Source organism: Emys orbicularis, chromosome 7, assembly GCF_028017835.1.
Source record: "Emys orbicularis isolate rEmyOrb1 chromosome 7, rEmyOrb1.hap1, whole genome shotgun sequence".
Taxonomy (NCBI): domain Eukaryota; kingdom Metazoa; phylum Chordata; order Testudines; family Emydidae; genus Emys; species Emys orbicularis.
Genome location: NC_088689.1, coordinates 45,637,009 through 45,651,610, shown reverse-complemented (window position 1 = coordinate 45,651,610; position 14,602 = coordinate 45,637,009). Strand labels below are relative to the sequence as shown.

The 14,602-nt window shown below is 40.0% G+C and overlaps 1 protein-coding gene across 1 annotated transcript in view; it reads left to right on the top strand.

Moving 5' to 3' along the window:
- TET1 (tet methylcytosine dioxygenase 1) overlaps window positions 1-14,602 on the top strand; it is a 121,696-nt gene that overhangs the window by 79,251 nt on the left and 27,843 nt on the right. The window contains exons 7-10 of the mRNA XM_065408621.1: window positions 4,843-5,051; window positions 6,867-7,017; window positions 10,110-10,199; window positions 10,585-10,722. Of these exons, the coding sequence (XP_065264693.1) occupies window positions 4,843-5,051; window positions 6,867-7,017; window positions 10,110-10,199; window positions 10,585-10,722 (588 nt within the window). The remainder of the gene's footprint in view (window positions 1-4,842; window positions 5,052-6,866; window positions 7,018-10,109; window positions 10,200-10,584; window positions 10,723-14,602) is intronic.

Genomic DNA, 14,602 nt, shown 5'->3' with positions numbered 1-14,602 from the left:
AATTAAGAGCATATAGTATACTCATAATTTCAGAAGAGCCACAAAAATAAAACTCAGACAACTGATAAATCTATTTGCCATCTTTATGACCTGAAAGGCAGTGTATTATAATGTGGTTTGGGGGTCCAATAAAGGTATCACATTATTTTCTGCATACATAAAGCAGCAAATTCCAGTCATATTGCACTCCAGGGAGGTATGATGGCTGTATAAATTATTTTCCTGTCCATCATATTTTCTGAACTATACATTTGCAGTTTAGAAATGTATTAGAGCTCACAAAGGACAACTTTATTTTGCACTGAGAAATTGAGGTATTAACCTTTCTCATATCAGTTATGAAGCCGGAGAAAGAGAAAGACTAGGGAGACTAGAAACATATTTTATGTTGAACAATGAAATTAAATCCTTCTTCTCTTGTTGAGTTGGAAGAACCATGTTTTTACAAAGTTTATAAAATATTAACTGTCATGAATTCTAAATTATTTTTATTGTATATCAGGCACAGTAGACTTCCTGTAAATACTTCCAACCTAGACCAAATGGAAAATGAAGTATTTTCCTACTCTTGTTATTTTCCCTATGTAACAAGTTGTGGTTGCTTAGTCACTACCAGGACTGTTTTTGAGGATTGGTACTGCAATTAGAAGTACTCAGTAGGCTTTTTGTTAAATTTAAGGTATATCAGTGTTTGTTACGTGTATTATTCAGATTTCAATTTAAATGATTTGTAGCTGCCTTTCTCTTAACACAAATGAGCATAGTGCCTATTTTTTCCAGCTAAGCTGTGGCACAGTTTGCCTCTGAATCCATTAATATTAAATTTATTCAACACCCTCTGGTTGTTTGTGAGTTTTCAGGGAAACTGCAAAGGTGGCTGGCCCCTCACATTAACTAGTCAGAATGTTTCGTATGCTTATGGATGACTAGGTCAAGGATCATGTACTACAGCTAGACTTGTGTGGCAACAACAAGGAGGCTGGGTCATTGATCTGATAGGCAACCCACCTGTTGACCCAGACATTAAAAGTATCATATGGGCAGGTGAAGGCCTCTTGCCTTCTTGCATTTGTAGTCCATCAGCACTATCTTGCCCACATGCTGAATGTTTGGGTTTTCTGTGTAGTGTAATAAATGATTGTGTCCTTGCATATTATTGCTTGTATTTCTGTCAGGATGTCACAGTTGCCATACTGTGCCTGTACATGCTTGTTACTGCATGTGTGATACATGACTTTCTCAACATGAGCTTCATATATATGATTTCTGTACTACTCTTCCTTTGTTACAGATAATCCTAGTTAGTAAAAGGAGGTAGCCAGGTGAATAAACTGGTTGATTGATTCGCTGTCTCTCACAGATACTGGAACAGAATATCAACACTTTAAGGATCAGATGTCTGCAACAGGTGTGGGGGATACCTCTCAATAGTTCAGTTTTGTGTGTGAATGGACTATGAAGAGGAGATTTGTCCCAGTATTACCCATGAGAGGTCCAAGCTCCTACTATGTGGTTATTTAAGCTTATAAATGGAACCTCGACCCTTCAGTGGGAACGGCAATGCCCTATGGAGAGACTACAGTACCCCATCAGTTTTATTTGGAGAATACCGAGTCCTTGCCAAGCTAATTTTATCTACCTGTTATTTAATTACTTAGTGTCAAAGTAACATTGTTGTTTATTACATAATGTATGGCAAATACCTAATGAACAGATAGTAGGATAGCAAGCAAATTTTTCCTTAATTTTGCATGTCTTATAAAGTCAATAGTACTCCCGATTATCTATTATTATTATTTGTATTACTAGGCATAGACCAGGACCCCATTGTTACTCCTGGGGGAATTCTGTGCCAAAAATTTAAAAATTCTGTGACGATACTTTAAAATTCTACATATTTTATTTTTCAAAATAACACAATATAATCATGCCATTTTCAGTTATTTTGATAATTTAAAAATACTTGTCAGCAAATGTGTCTGTAGTGTTACAGACAACAAAAAAAGATTCAGGAAATGTTTTTTGACAAATAGATTCCTTACTAGGCATATTAATTCAGAACTTTGAGTAATAATTCATTTAAACTACAATACAGAAATTTATTTCCTGCCCCCCCTTAGAAACAGTGCAAAGGCTTGGGAGAGTCAGGGGTAAAGGAGGAGCTGAGGGAGAGGGAAGTAATTGCTGGGAAGCAGCTTGGGAGTGAACCTGGAAGGTTGTTGGGTGTGGATGGGAGAAGTATGGAACAGGTTTTTTTGGGGGGTGGGGTGGAGATTGTTAGGGAGCCTCCCTGTAAGGGGTCAGACTCACCCCTGCAGTGCCTCCTGCTGGTCACTTCGGGGTATCAGCTCAATCCAGCCCAGAGCACCCTCTGCAGGTCGGTGATCCACCTTGTCCTCCTACTGGCTCCCATGTCCCTCCCAGGACCCCAGTGCCCCTTGCTCTGGGTGCTGCCCCCTGGCAGTACCCACACACACTGGGTCTCCCCTCCCAGGGGAACCCCCACCCATTAACCCCACCTCACCTCAGAATAAGGCTACTGCCAGTCATCATCTAGCCCCACACCCAGGGGCAGACTGCAGTATCAGCCACTCATCACTGGTAGGGTTGGGTTTGGACCTGCTGCCTTGGCCTACACCTGGGTTGCCCTCTGCAACCCCCAGTATCACTTAGCCTAATACTAGGCTGCAGCCTGGGGCTTTCCAGGCTGGAGCTCCCCAGTTCTTCAGCCTTTCCCCAGCCCTGCTCCACCCAGGTACTCTGTCTTAGCTCCCTGCAGCCAGGCCCTTCTCCCTCTGAAGACCGAGAGAGACTTCTGAGCTCCTGGCTCCCAGCCTCTTTATACAGGCCAGCTGGGCTCTGATTGGGGCGTGGCCGAGCTGCAGCTACTTCCCCAATCAGCCCAGTAGCTGCTTCTCCCTGCAACAGCCTTTTCCCAGGGCTGTTCCAAACCCCTCAGGGCAGGAGCTGGTATCCACCCCGCTACACTCCCCCATACAGACCCTGGCTGACCCTAGCCTCTCTCATTCAGTCAGGCACATCTGCCCCTGTCCCAATGTGTCCCTGCACCCCCTCCTGCTGTCCCCATTTGTCCCTGCACCCTGACTCAGCCACCCCTCCTTCCCCCATCCCCATGTGTCCCTGCAGCCCTCTGCCCCCCTGTCCCCATGTGGCCCTGCACCCTCAGTCAGCCACCCCCTCCCCCATCCTCACGTGGCCCTGTAGCCCCTGCCCCATTCCCATGTGTCTCTGCACCCCCCACTCAGCCACCCCCTATTCCCATCCCTGTGGCCCTGTACCCTCACTCAGTCACCCCCTCCCCCCTGTCTCTGCACCCCCACTTCTGTTCAGCCTCTGCCCCAGTCTATCCCCCCCATTAGCCCATCTGAACTTGGGGGTGCCTGTGACCTCCCCCCAGCAGCCCCATGTACCCCACACTGCCTGTCCCCCCCCATCCTGTGCCTCCCCACCTGGCCCCACGGGGAGGATTATGTGAGGAACACAGCCTCTTCTCTTCCTTATCTGCAGCTGGGGCTTCTCCCACCCAGGAGTAGCTGTCCTTTGTTCTGGCAACACAGCAGCCCCTAATGGGCGAAAGGCATAACTGCAGCCCCTCTCCAGCAGAACGTATTTTCTGCAGAGAAAAAAATATTCTTGGGTGGAACATGAGTTCTGCACGTGCACAGTGGCACAGAATTTCCCTGGGAGTACACTGTGCTAGGTGATCCTTGCCCTAAAAATTTTACAATTTAAATACAGAGGAATTAGAGGTATTTAGTATCCCTTTTTTCCCTTTCTGCAGCATCACTAATAATATGATCCTGTATTCTGTCTAGTCTTCAGTATGTGATATCGAATGGGTGAAGTTTGCTAAGTTATTAAATTATGTGACCAACAGAACACAGTCTAACTTCCAAGTTCTCTTGAGAAGTTATTTTAAGGCCTATATTGATATAAACAGCATCAAGGAAAAGTCTTATTCATAGTTTTATTGCCGAAAGGGAGCAAACAATGTACCTCTTTTCACTGCTTTCTTCTAATTATATGATCTCTGGTAATAACTATAGAAACTATCCTAACACATAAGTATATGTAATTTTGTGATATGTTCTTTTATGTACCTGCATTTTACTTTTTAGAGGAAGTCTTGTCATTACAATATCAATTCACAGGAGAGGTTAGGTTTTCAGTGGATCGATTACCAGGATTGTCATTTTCCCCTATAATTATTTTCTTTTTAACCCATCTTCCTGATTGTTTCTGCTCAATGGGGCACAGAAAAAATTTCCTGATTTCTTACACAGACCAGAGTGAAATGCAGAAACATGTTCCACAGAAGAGGACAAGTTATGATACTCTCCAGAGCCCATGATTGTGGGACCTCTTTGGGCAGCAGTGTTTCCTACTAGAATGTTTCAAATCTAGGCCATTCCAGCATAGAGAATAGAAATTCACAGTTAATACAGAATGTTTCAGTAATATTAAGCTTGTGGTATAAATGAGCTAAAGTTAGGACGTTCCAAGTTTATAGAACATTAACCTTGGCTCTTCTTGTTTTTTGCTAGCTTGTTTAACAGTGTTAGGGCTTCAACTTGCATTGAAGTTAATTGGACAGGTCCCAAAAATGACTCTTGTTGACTTCAATGGGAGAAGTACATACATAGCTGTTATTTAAGTATTTTGGTTTGTTTTTTTGTTTTTTGTTTTGAATGTAATTTATTTATTTAGTAATGCATAAAAAGATTATATGGTGAGTCAGTAAGGGTTTATTTTGTGAGTAAGGATGTGGCATCAAGATCTTAGAAATATATCCTTTCCTAATGAATAAAATGATTCTTGCAGGTGATACGAAGAAGTAGTGATGAGGAAAAGTTGCTGTGTTTGGTACGTCAGCGTGCAGGACATCACTGCCAAACTGCCGTCATAGTGATTCTGATTTTGGCCTGGGAAGGGATTCCTCATCTTCTGGCTGATACATTATATAAAGAACTGACACAGAGTCTCAGAAAATATGGTTGTCCCACAAGCCGTAGATGTGCATTAAACGAAGAGTAAGTGACGTTCATAGCACCTGTTTATTTTCTCCTTGTTTTGTAGGTTGGTCTGCATAAAAGGAAACATATTTGATTTAAAAATCAAAATATATAAGCTTATTTAAAATACAAACCATTGGGTGTCATTTTAGTGTGATGTTCAATTCCTGTTATTCACTAAGGGCCAGACTGTGCACCAGGTATGCATGTGCTAAGAGAGTACACGGACTGCTCCCTCTGTTTGCACTCAAGGCCTCTCATCACCCAAAGAGATGGGAAGGAGGTGAAATGTGACTGCCACCCTGTATCAGTTTTGGCTGGACTATGAGTGGAAAGCATACTGCACCTCCCTGAGGAAGAGCATAGTGTGTACACTCATTCTGTGTGGTAGGAGTCCCAGAGGAATTGCATCTCCTGGTGGTACAGTTGCGCCAGGACTTCCCCCTCAGGCAGTGTGGCTCTACACCATTATCAGTGCATGTCATATCAGGTACAATCGAGCCCATAATGTCTCTAAATGGGGTGGTTTTTAAATTATATGTAACACTTTTTCAAGCTCTCTTGTAAATGGAAAATTGTAAGTGTCTTACGCTTTTTAGCTAGTTGTACCCACATTTTGTATTGATTTTTGATTTCTCCTGATTGGACGGTTTTATGGGTTTGTTTGTTTTTGAAGATTGCCATTATCTTGTATGTTGCAACATGGGGCTTCTGAAATAAATGTAGACACCAAGATACTGGGGGGATGATGGAGGCCTTTTACTGTTTTTTTTTTTTTTTCTAGACAGAAATAGAGCGTTCTTTAGTAGTTTTGTCCTATTCCACACTCACCTTGCTCAAGTGTCTCCACAGTTCTCCTAGCTACCCAGCTATAAAAGAACTGTCTGCTTTTACAGGCATCCCTGGCTCAGCCATCCTCAGAGCAATGTTACCAGCTTGGCTTCTTCGAGTCTGTTCTCATCTCCCCAAAAGCCTGACTGTCTCTCTCCTTCTCCACATGAGTTTTCTCTGCAGATGTCCAGACTTTAAAAAAGACAAAAACAAAACCTTTCCCTGCATGCTCTAAGGTTCTGCATTAGTTGGACCTCTGCTACATTCCTACTGATGCTGTGCTGCTCAGAATAGAGTAGGTTATGATCAAACTTCTTGAGCTTTGTAGGTGAGAGAGCCTGGGCACTCAAGCCTGGGATGTTCCTTTGCACGTCAGAAATTAAACTAATTCATCCCATTGGTTGGTAAATTGACTGGAAAGTTTACAGCAGCCAAATGAGACCGCAAGAGCAGCTCTGCCTCAGTGCAGATCCTTGGAGAGCCTGTCTCTAATCAGAATCCTTTTACAACTCTTCAGTAACTTTGACTTAAATCTAATTTATTTTTAATGGTTCCTCCATGTTAGCATGCTTTCATTTTAAAATGTGGATGACTTTCGATATACTGGTTCCACACACACAGTCAGAGCTGTGGACAGTATTTATTGGGCTGCGGGACAGCTATAATAAGAGTGGTACTTACTTGCATTTTTTTTTTAAATTAGTCAAAGCTGGAGAAGTCAAAATTACAGTAGGGTGGGTATAACAAGGAGATATATATTTTCATGTTAGATAAAAGTTTTGGGGCTTGAGTTACTTGTGAGTGACTCTTTAAGAACAATAAGCCAATCATACTTTCATAAATAGATAATTATTAACAGAAACAACTGATTAAAGATTTCAGATATATTTATAAATCATTCTGTTATTTCATTATGGATTATAGAAGTCATGTAAGTAATTATGTATCTAAAGAAAGTTTCTGCTTTGCCAGCTGATTGTCATGCAATTACCTGTCTTGTAGCCGCACTTGTGCATGTCAAGGACTTGATCCTGAAACTTGTGGAGCCTCATTCTCATTTGGCTGTTCATGGAGTATGTATTTCAATGGCTGTAAATTTGCCAGAAGCAAAAACCCCAGGAAATTTAGACTTCTCACAGATGACCCTAAACAAGTAAGTTCTTTCTCTGAAAATAATTTGATAGGAATGTTTAGAGGACTAGTGGTAGAGTCTACAGATGTCCACTTACTCACATACGCATACATGCACCTTTACCTGCGCCCCCGCCACCATAGAACTTATACGTTTACCTTTCTCACCACTTGATGAAAATTCAGTATATCTTGCTATGCAATGTCATGCCCTAAAAATTATTCTCATATGGCTATTATGTGTCTCTTGATTTGTTTCTGGGTGCAGATTTAGCAACACTGTGTAAGTTTATTTGTGTTCATGTGAAATGTTCATACTATGTGAACATCTAATAGAACAAAAAAATATTTTTACAGGCAGTAATAACAGAGTGACACCTTTAGAAAGCCTGTTACACACTTCACTCCTAGATGCCTATACATTGTGTCCATTCAGGGCTCACCCAAATAAAAAAGTGTAAAGCTCTGTTGGACACCCAAAGATTGCATTCCTGTAGTACAGTCTCCCTATCTTGTGTTAGGGTATGTCTTCACTACCCGCCGTATCGGCGGGTAGCAATCGATTTATCCCGGATCGATTTATCGCGTCTCGTTAAGACGCGATATATCGATCCCCGAACGCGCTCACCGTCAACTCCGGAACTCCACCAGAGTGAGCGGCGGTAGTGCAGTCGACGGGGGAGCCGTGGCCGTCGATCCCGCGCCGTGTGGACCCCAGGTAATTCGATCTTAGATATTTCGACTTCAGCTATGCTATTCGCGTAGCTGAAGTTGCGTATCTTAGATCGACCCCCTCTCCCCCAGTGTAGACCAGCCCTTAGAATAAATGAATGGCATCCCTGGGTTCTGCCACTTTCCCACTGCTGTCAGCCCAGCTGATGAACTGGTTCTCCTGTCTACCATGTATAATGGACTAGTTTTCTTTTGGGTATCATGCCTCCTAATACATGTCCTTAAACATGATGCAGTCAAATAATTGTTTAATTATTGCATGTGAACATGACTGATGAGGGACAGCTTGTATAGCACAGGAAATATAAAAACTGATTATACAAAAAGTACACTACTGAAAAGTGTCTAGTGGATTTGTTTATGCTGTTGGAAAGCTTTTTACAAAAAAAGGTGAAGACCATTAAACTTACGCTCTTAAAAATGACAGCTGACTCCTGTCTTATGCAGTGACATGCTTGCTCACCCAGCATGAAAGAATGTGAAAATAACCTCAAGGTCCCTTTTGTTCTGATTTTAGCTGTCTCTAGCCTCACTTCTCTCTGGAGGTCTGAGGGAAAAGATTGTTTGCACCTTGACCAGATAACCTGATATGCTTCAAAATACATATTGTTTAAACACATCATATGCAAGTTGCCATTATTCTTAGTTAATTGGATTCAGTATATACTTGTATATTATTTCATCAGTGAACCTCTCCTACTACTCTGTCCCACCCACTGCTGCCAGAGAACCCAAACACCCAACTTGTTCAGGTTCAGACAATAAGGGTGTTTTCATGCTTTTTTGTGCAGTTTTGACATTCATTCCTTCTCAAAAGTCAACCTTGAAAAACCCAAATCTTCTGTATACCACGGAAGCTAAATATTTCCTATTAGTCCTTCATTTTTCACCTTTCCACTCACAGATAATGAGTTCCAATTCCAATTAAAAAAAAACATATAGGAAAAAATTCAGGGGAAGTCATCACAAAACCTTTATTCCCTTCATTTGGGTTTGTCACTAATTCTAACAAGCAGGTATTTCTTCATCTTAGCTAAATGTTGGATATTGATCATTTTGCAGATGACATAAAACTAGGAGGTATAGCAAATAAAGAAGAAGATAGATTCAATGTACAGAGAGATTTGGATCGTTTGATCATTTGAGGCACTGGACGGAGTCAGATGAGGTTTAATGTAAAGAAGTGTATGATAATACATTTAGGTAAGAATAGCATATAGTATAGATTTAAACTAAAGATCTGTTACCTAGAATACAGTCGAGAAGAAACATGGATTAGCTCTAGATAATAAATTGATTATTGTATGAATTCACAGTGTGATGCCATTATGTAAATCTAATCCAAGACTGAAACACGCGTGTGTGTATGTAGCTACACATGCACTCTCCAAAGGAAAAGTCTCATGCAGAACATAAGTTATATTGCTTTGCTGCTTTGTAATGTGTTTGTAAGGCTGCAATTGGAATTGCAAGTGCAAAAGTCTGGTCTTCACATTTAAAAAAATAATAGGGAGCACGTCACTTGCTGATTTTCTTGGGATGGCCATTCTTCAGGGAAAAAACACATTTTGGGACAAGTAATAGAGCTTAAATATTACTCCCTCATGGAAAGGCATCTAGTTTATCCAATTTTCATAGCTCTGTTTCTATGAGGAAAAGCGTCCTGTCCCTCTATTAGAAACCTCCTCAGTCCACGCCCTAATTGAGACCCCTGCATACCTCCCTAGGCAGTCATTATCAGATAAAACAATCAAGAGCTGTGGTGCAGTGGGAGGAGCTATCTCCCAAACAGGAGTTGAAGATGATGTACTAAACTGGTGGGATGACTCTGCAGATATAAAGCAGCAGTAATGAGTAGGATTTTTCAGGTGGAGCAGATCTTTTACCAGTTTAAATCCAAACGAGTTTTCACAAGCAAAAACATAATTAAAAGATTCCCCGAGATGGAGTTCTCCCAGTACTCAGCACATGGGTGTGTTAGCATTCCCACAGGCATTAACTCACTTCTGTCTCTGGAATGTGTGGTTTATTGCTCTTCCCAGACTACCTGTGCAAGTGAAGGGGAAAATGAAACTGAAGTTAACCCCTTGTGTACTGGTTATGAAGTAGTGCCCCCTATCCACTAGCAAACATGAATTGTATACTACTCTATTATTTGGTTGACTATTTAAATTTACAGTGTTTTTACCAGTTTTGACACTTTGCCATGTCAAACACCAGGTTTATTTTAAACACAGAAAACAGAAGTAAAATAAATAAAATATAAAATTGAAGCCATGTTAATTTTGAATTTCCTGACTTTGATGGTTTGTGTTAGTACCTCTCCAAACTGGGCTAAATGTTCCAAGTAAATTATAACTCTGTAAATATTTTTGTCTGTAGGAAGAACATCTTGAAAATAATTTGCAAACTTTAGCTACTGATGTGGCTCCACTTTATAAGAAACTTGCTCCTGATGCTTTTCAGAATCAGGTAGGTCTGTGAGATTCAGGCAGTGGTGATAAATGACCTTAATTTTGTAATGCTGTGTCCTGGAGAAAATGTCTTCCTGACCCCAGCTGCTGTTCAGATTATGCCTTGAAGATTAATAACCCTGGTAAATTATTTTGTAACTAGAGAGTTTTTATTATTTATAGGAGTCTAATAATTCTTTAAATCTGGCTCAGCTGTTTGTCTCAGTAATGTCTTATACTGAATGTCACATGTTAATTACAGGTTGCACAATGAAGTATTTACTTTCTGATAAAGCAGTTTACCTGATTACCTTTATTTAGTTAAAAATCAATGCTAGTGTGTCCCACGGAGTCTGAAGTTTCTCAGTGCCATCTCCAAATAAACCTAGTTATTTTATTTTTAGGTGGAAAATGAACACATGGGCCCAGACTGTCGGCTTGGATCCAAGGATGGTAGGCCTTTCTCTGGTGTTACAGCTTGTATAGATTTCTGTGCCCACGCCCATAAGGACACACACAATATGCACAATGGAAGCACTGTGGTATGTACATTTCATTTTCTCATTTGTGCTGTTTTCTGTTGTGATTTTTAAATGCTGCTTCATTTAGTGATACATTTGCATGAAGCATTTAAGGTGCTAAAATATTACGAGTGTTTCTTCATATAAATATCCACAGGAGTTGGGTGTGTTATTCTTAGCCTGCAGAAGGCTTATTATTATTCACCTTATTATTCTGCAGAATAAGAAAAGCAAGGGTGCAATCTAGGATAAAATACCTACAGCTATCTCAGATACACAAGTCCTGCATGCTCATTCTACCTCAGGACAGATAACGTATTCAAAGTAAAGGTTTGATGTCCGAAGTAAAATAAAAGAAACATGCCCTGCAGCCAAGAATTGCATAATGCTCCTGCAGAAGAAGATCTTATGTAAATGAGCTCATTATCTGTCACATTTTATCACTCCCAGTTTTCACATTCACCAACCTCTCCTTCCTTATCACCATGGTGCCTGACAGGCTCTAGGCTGGTGTAGCTGTTGGTAGGAAAATAGACCAGGTAATATCATGGAGCATGTGCTGGAGTTATTTTAAAAAGTCTTTGTAGTATTAATTAAGGGGAATAGTCTCCCATAGTCCCAGTGTGGAAGGAATCCCTCTAGTTGTCATTCTGTGGTATGTGGTTGATACCATAGATGTTCATTGTATGATTAGTGGGAAAAAGTGAGACAAGGAACACCATTTCTATTAAATAACCTTTTAGAAAATGAGGCCTGAAGACAGATAAGCTCAGAACAAAATAAATCCAAGAATGCTTTTGTAAATATATTGTTTTCAGCAGTGTGAGCTTTAATTACAAGCACTTCCTGCATAGTTGGGATGCTTTTGTGAATGTCATTGGAAATCGCATTCAAGCATAATCTCTGTATTTAAAAGTATATGTAAAATCTCTGCCTTTGGGCTGGTCTACACTGGGGGGGGGGATCGATCTAAGATACGGAACTTCAGCCACGAGAATAACGTAGCTGAAGTCGATGTATCTTAGATCGATTTACCTCGGGTCCTCACGGTGCGGGATCGATGGCCGCGGCTCCCCCGTCGACTCCGCTTCCACCTCTCGCTCTGGTGGAGTTCTGGAGTCGAGGGGGAGCGGGTTCGGGGATCGATTTATCGTGTCTAGATGAGACGCAATAAATCAATCCCCGATAGATCGATTACTACCCACCGATGCGGCGGGTAGTGAAGACGTACCCTTAATTAGGGTTAGTGTCTTCTTCAAAAACTGGAAAATTAAAATTTAATGTAATATATTCCTGTAGTTTAAGAAATATAGCCCAATCCTGCACATTACTTGAGTATGTGCCCAACATTAAGCTTGTGAGTAGTCCCAGTCACTTAACTGGAACTACTCACATGCTTACTGTTAATCATGTGCTTATGTGCTTTGTTGGATAGGGGTCTCTGGCTTTAAGGCTGTAAGAGTCTTCAAAGGCTATCCATGAACAGCAAACCTGAATTGACTTGTAGTGTTTTGCTAATGGTGAGTGTCTTCAGATAAGATTATGCAATAGCTTATTCACAAAATATATCTTACAGAATAGTATAAAACCAATATATTATTAAAGTACATACAGTGCAACTGTACTGAACTAGAACTTCCTCAATGTGGAAATTCAGAGGGAAGATTTAAGAATTCAGAATTTGAAAATGTGTCTTGCCTTTGGAGATTTAAGAATTCAGAATTTGAAAATGTGTCTTGCCTTTGGAGATTGTATGCTAATATAACTTGGTTATATCTAAAATAAGATTATTTTGGTACATGCAATATTATTTCATATTAAAAGACATAATTACATGGAACTTAAGTCTACTACCACCTATTTAGGAATGGATCCTGAAAAGAGAAATGATGATGATGTTGGAAAATACAGTGTATCAGAGTAGGAATTTCTTAGATGATCTTAAATTAATATGGGTTCCTTTTAAAGAACATATTCGGATCAACTGAATATACATTTATTTATCTAGAGTCATTGCTGTTATTTCAGCACCAGGAAATGTTCATTAGGGACGCTTCTGTATTTCTTTGAATATTTTCATATGCAGTATGTTTTGTGAATTTTTCCAAATCAAATTAGTTGTGTAATCATATTCTTTATTAATTTCATCTTTAGCTAGAGCAAATTAAATCTAGTTTTTTTTAATGGGAATTGATTCTATGGAGATCACATTTGAGCAAAAAACTGAAGGTATTAAAACTATATTTATGTGGAAAAGCTAACCAGTGTGAATATTTCCTGTTTGCTCTGTAGTGGTGTAAAAATACTTAGAAATTCTACAAGGGTATGTACTAACCTGTGTATCTGGAAATACTGGATATACTTTATCTTTATGAAAGCACCTTTTTTACCCAATAAATATAGCATCATTTTCACTCCATCAGACTCTTTTGTTATCTTTTTAACAGTCTTCTTAGGATGATTCAGGTACCTGACAACAATGGTGTTAAGGTAGAGTGTTCCCTGGTGATGTGGAAGCCATGATTGCAATTGAATGGCACAAGGAGAGACGTATAAGAATTAAAGGTGTCAATCTGAATTTGTCTCAAGTATTTGTGTTGCTTCAAAGAATTAGCTGAAATGGGTCAACTTCATGCCTGTGTAAATCCACTGAAATCAGTGGATTTACACAAGGGATTCGTTTGGCCCAGTGGATTTTACAAAGAATGGCTCAAAAGTAACTAATGAAAGCATGGCTAGTGCAGTAATAGCTATACTGGTGGTTCATGTCCTACTGGACAGTGCCTCTGACAATGGGTGAAGGGTGGGATGAGTGGGGAGACCAACTACAATTATATGTGACTACTCATACCATTCAGTCTGTGGCACTGGCTGTGGAAAAAGTAAAGGGAGGAAAGTGACTCTGTGGTCCAAGGGCTGCTGCCTGTTTCCTTTTGGCCTTTCTGAATAGGAAGGAGAGGTTGGTAGAGTAGCAAAAGATAGCTGCACAGAGAGGGTCAATGGCTTTGAGGAAACTGCCATACTTCAGACCTTACTGCAGATGCATTCCCTAGCTTTGAATTAAGTTAGTGAGAAGAGAAGAGATGATGGCACCTTTCAAATTGCCCATTCAGCTTCTCTTCACACTGTCTTCACTGCTTAGCAAGAGTGCCCTTTCTCACTCTCACAACAGCACACGGGTGCCTACAGATTTCTTCTTTACTAGCACAAATAGTACCCCATCATGCTGGTTCATGAACAATAAGCAGCATGGAGGTTCATGAAGAATAAATCATGCCATATGAGTCTGATCCCTTTTTGTGATCTACGTAGAATACTAATATGATACATGAAGCTCATATAGTGGGTGAGACATATTGGGACCTCTTGAAGCATTAGAAACCATGCGTTAATACATTTATTACCAAAAAATTAAATTCAAATAAACATAAGCAACACTACTTTTTAAAAAGCCTGAAAAATGGCTGATGGGCAAAGAATAATTATAAATGGCACTGCAATCAGTTTGGATTTCACAAGTGTTAACATAGGAGTTTTATTTTATTTTAGTAGTTTTATCAATGATCTGAAAGAGGAAGCAAAAAAAATAAATTAAACTAAGATGTAACTTCTCCTGGCTTTGAATCCTCTGTAAACACTGAAAGGATATAAAGTACAAATCTAGGGCCTGATTCTCCTCTCAGTTACACACATGCACACAGTGTAAACCATAAGTCAGTGATTTGAAGTTAACAAAATTACACTTTTGTGAATCCGGTGCAAGAAGAGAATCACACCCCAAATATCAAACTAGAGAGATTAGAAAAATGACAGAGATTCATAAAATGAGGTTCAGGTTGGGAAAAATGCAGTAAGCTTTTCTTTTTTGGAAATATTATTCTGAACAAAAGCTACTGCATGT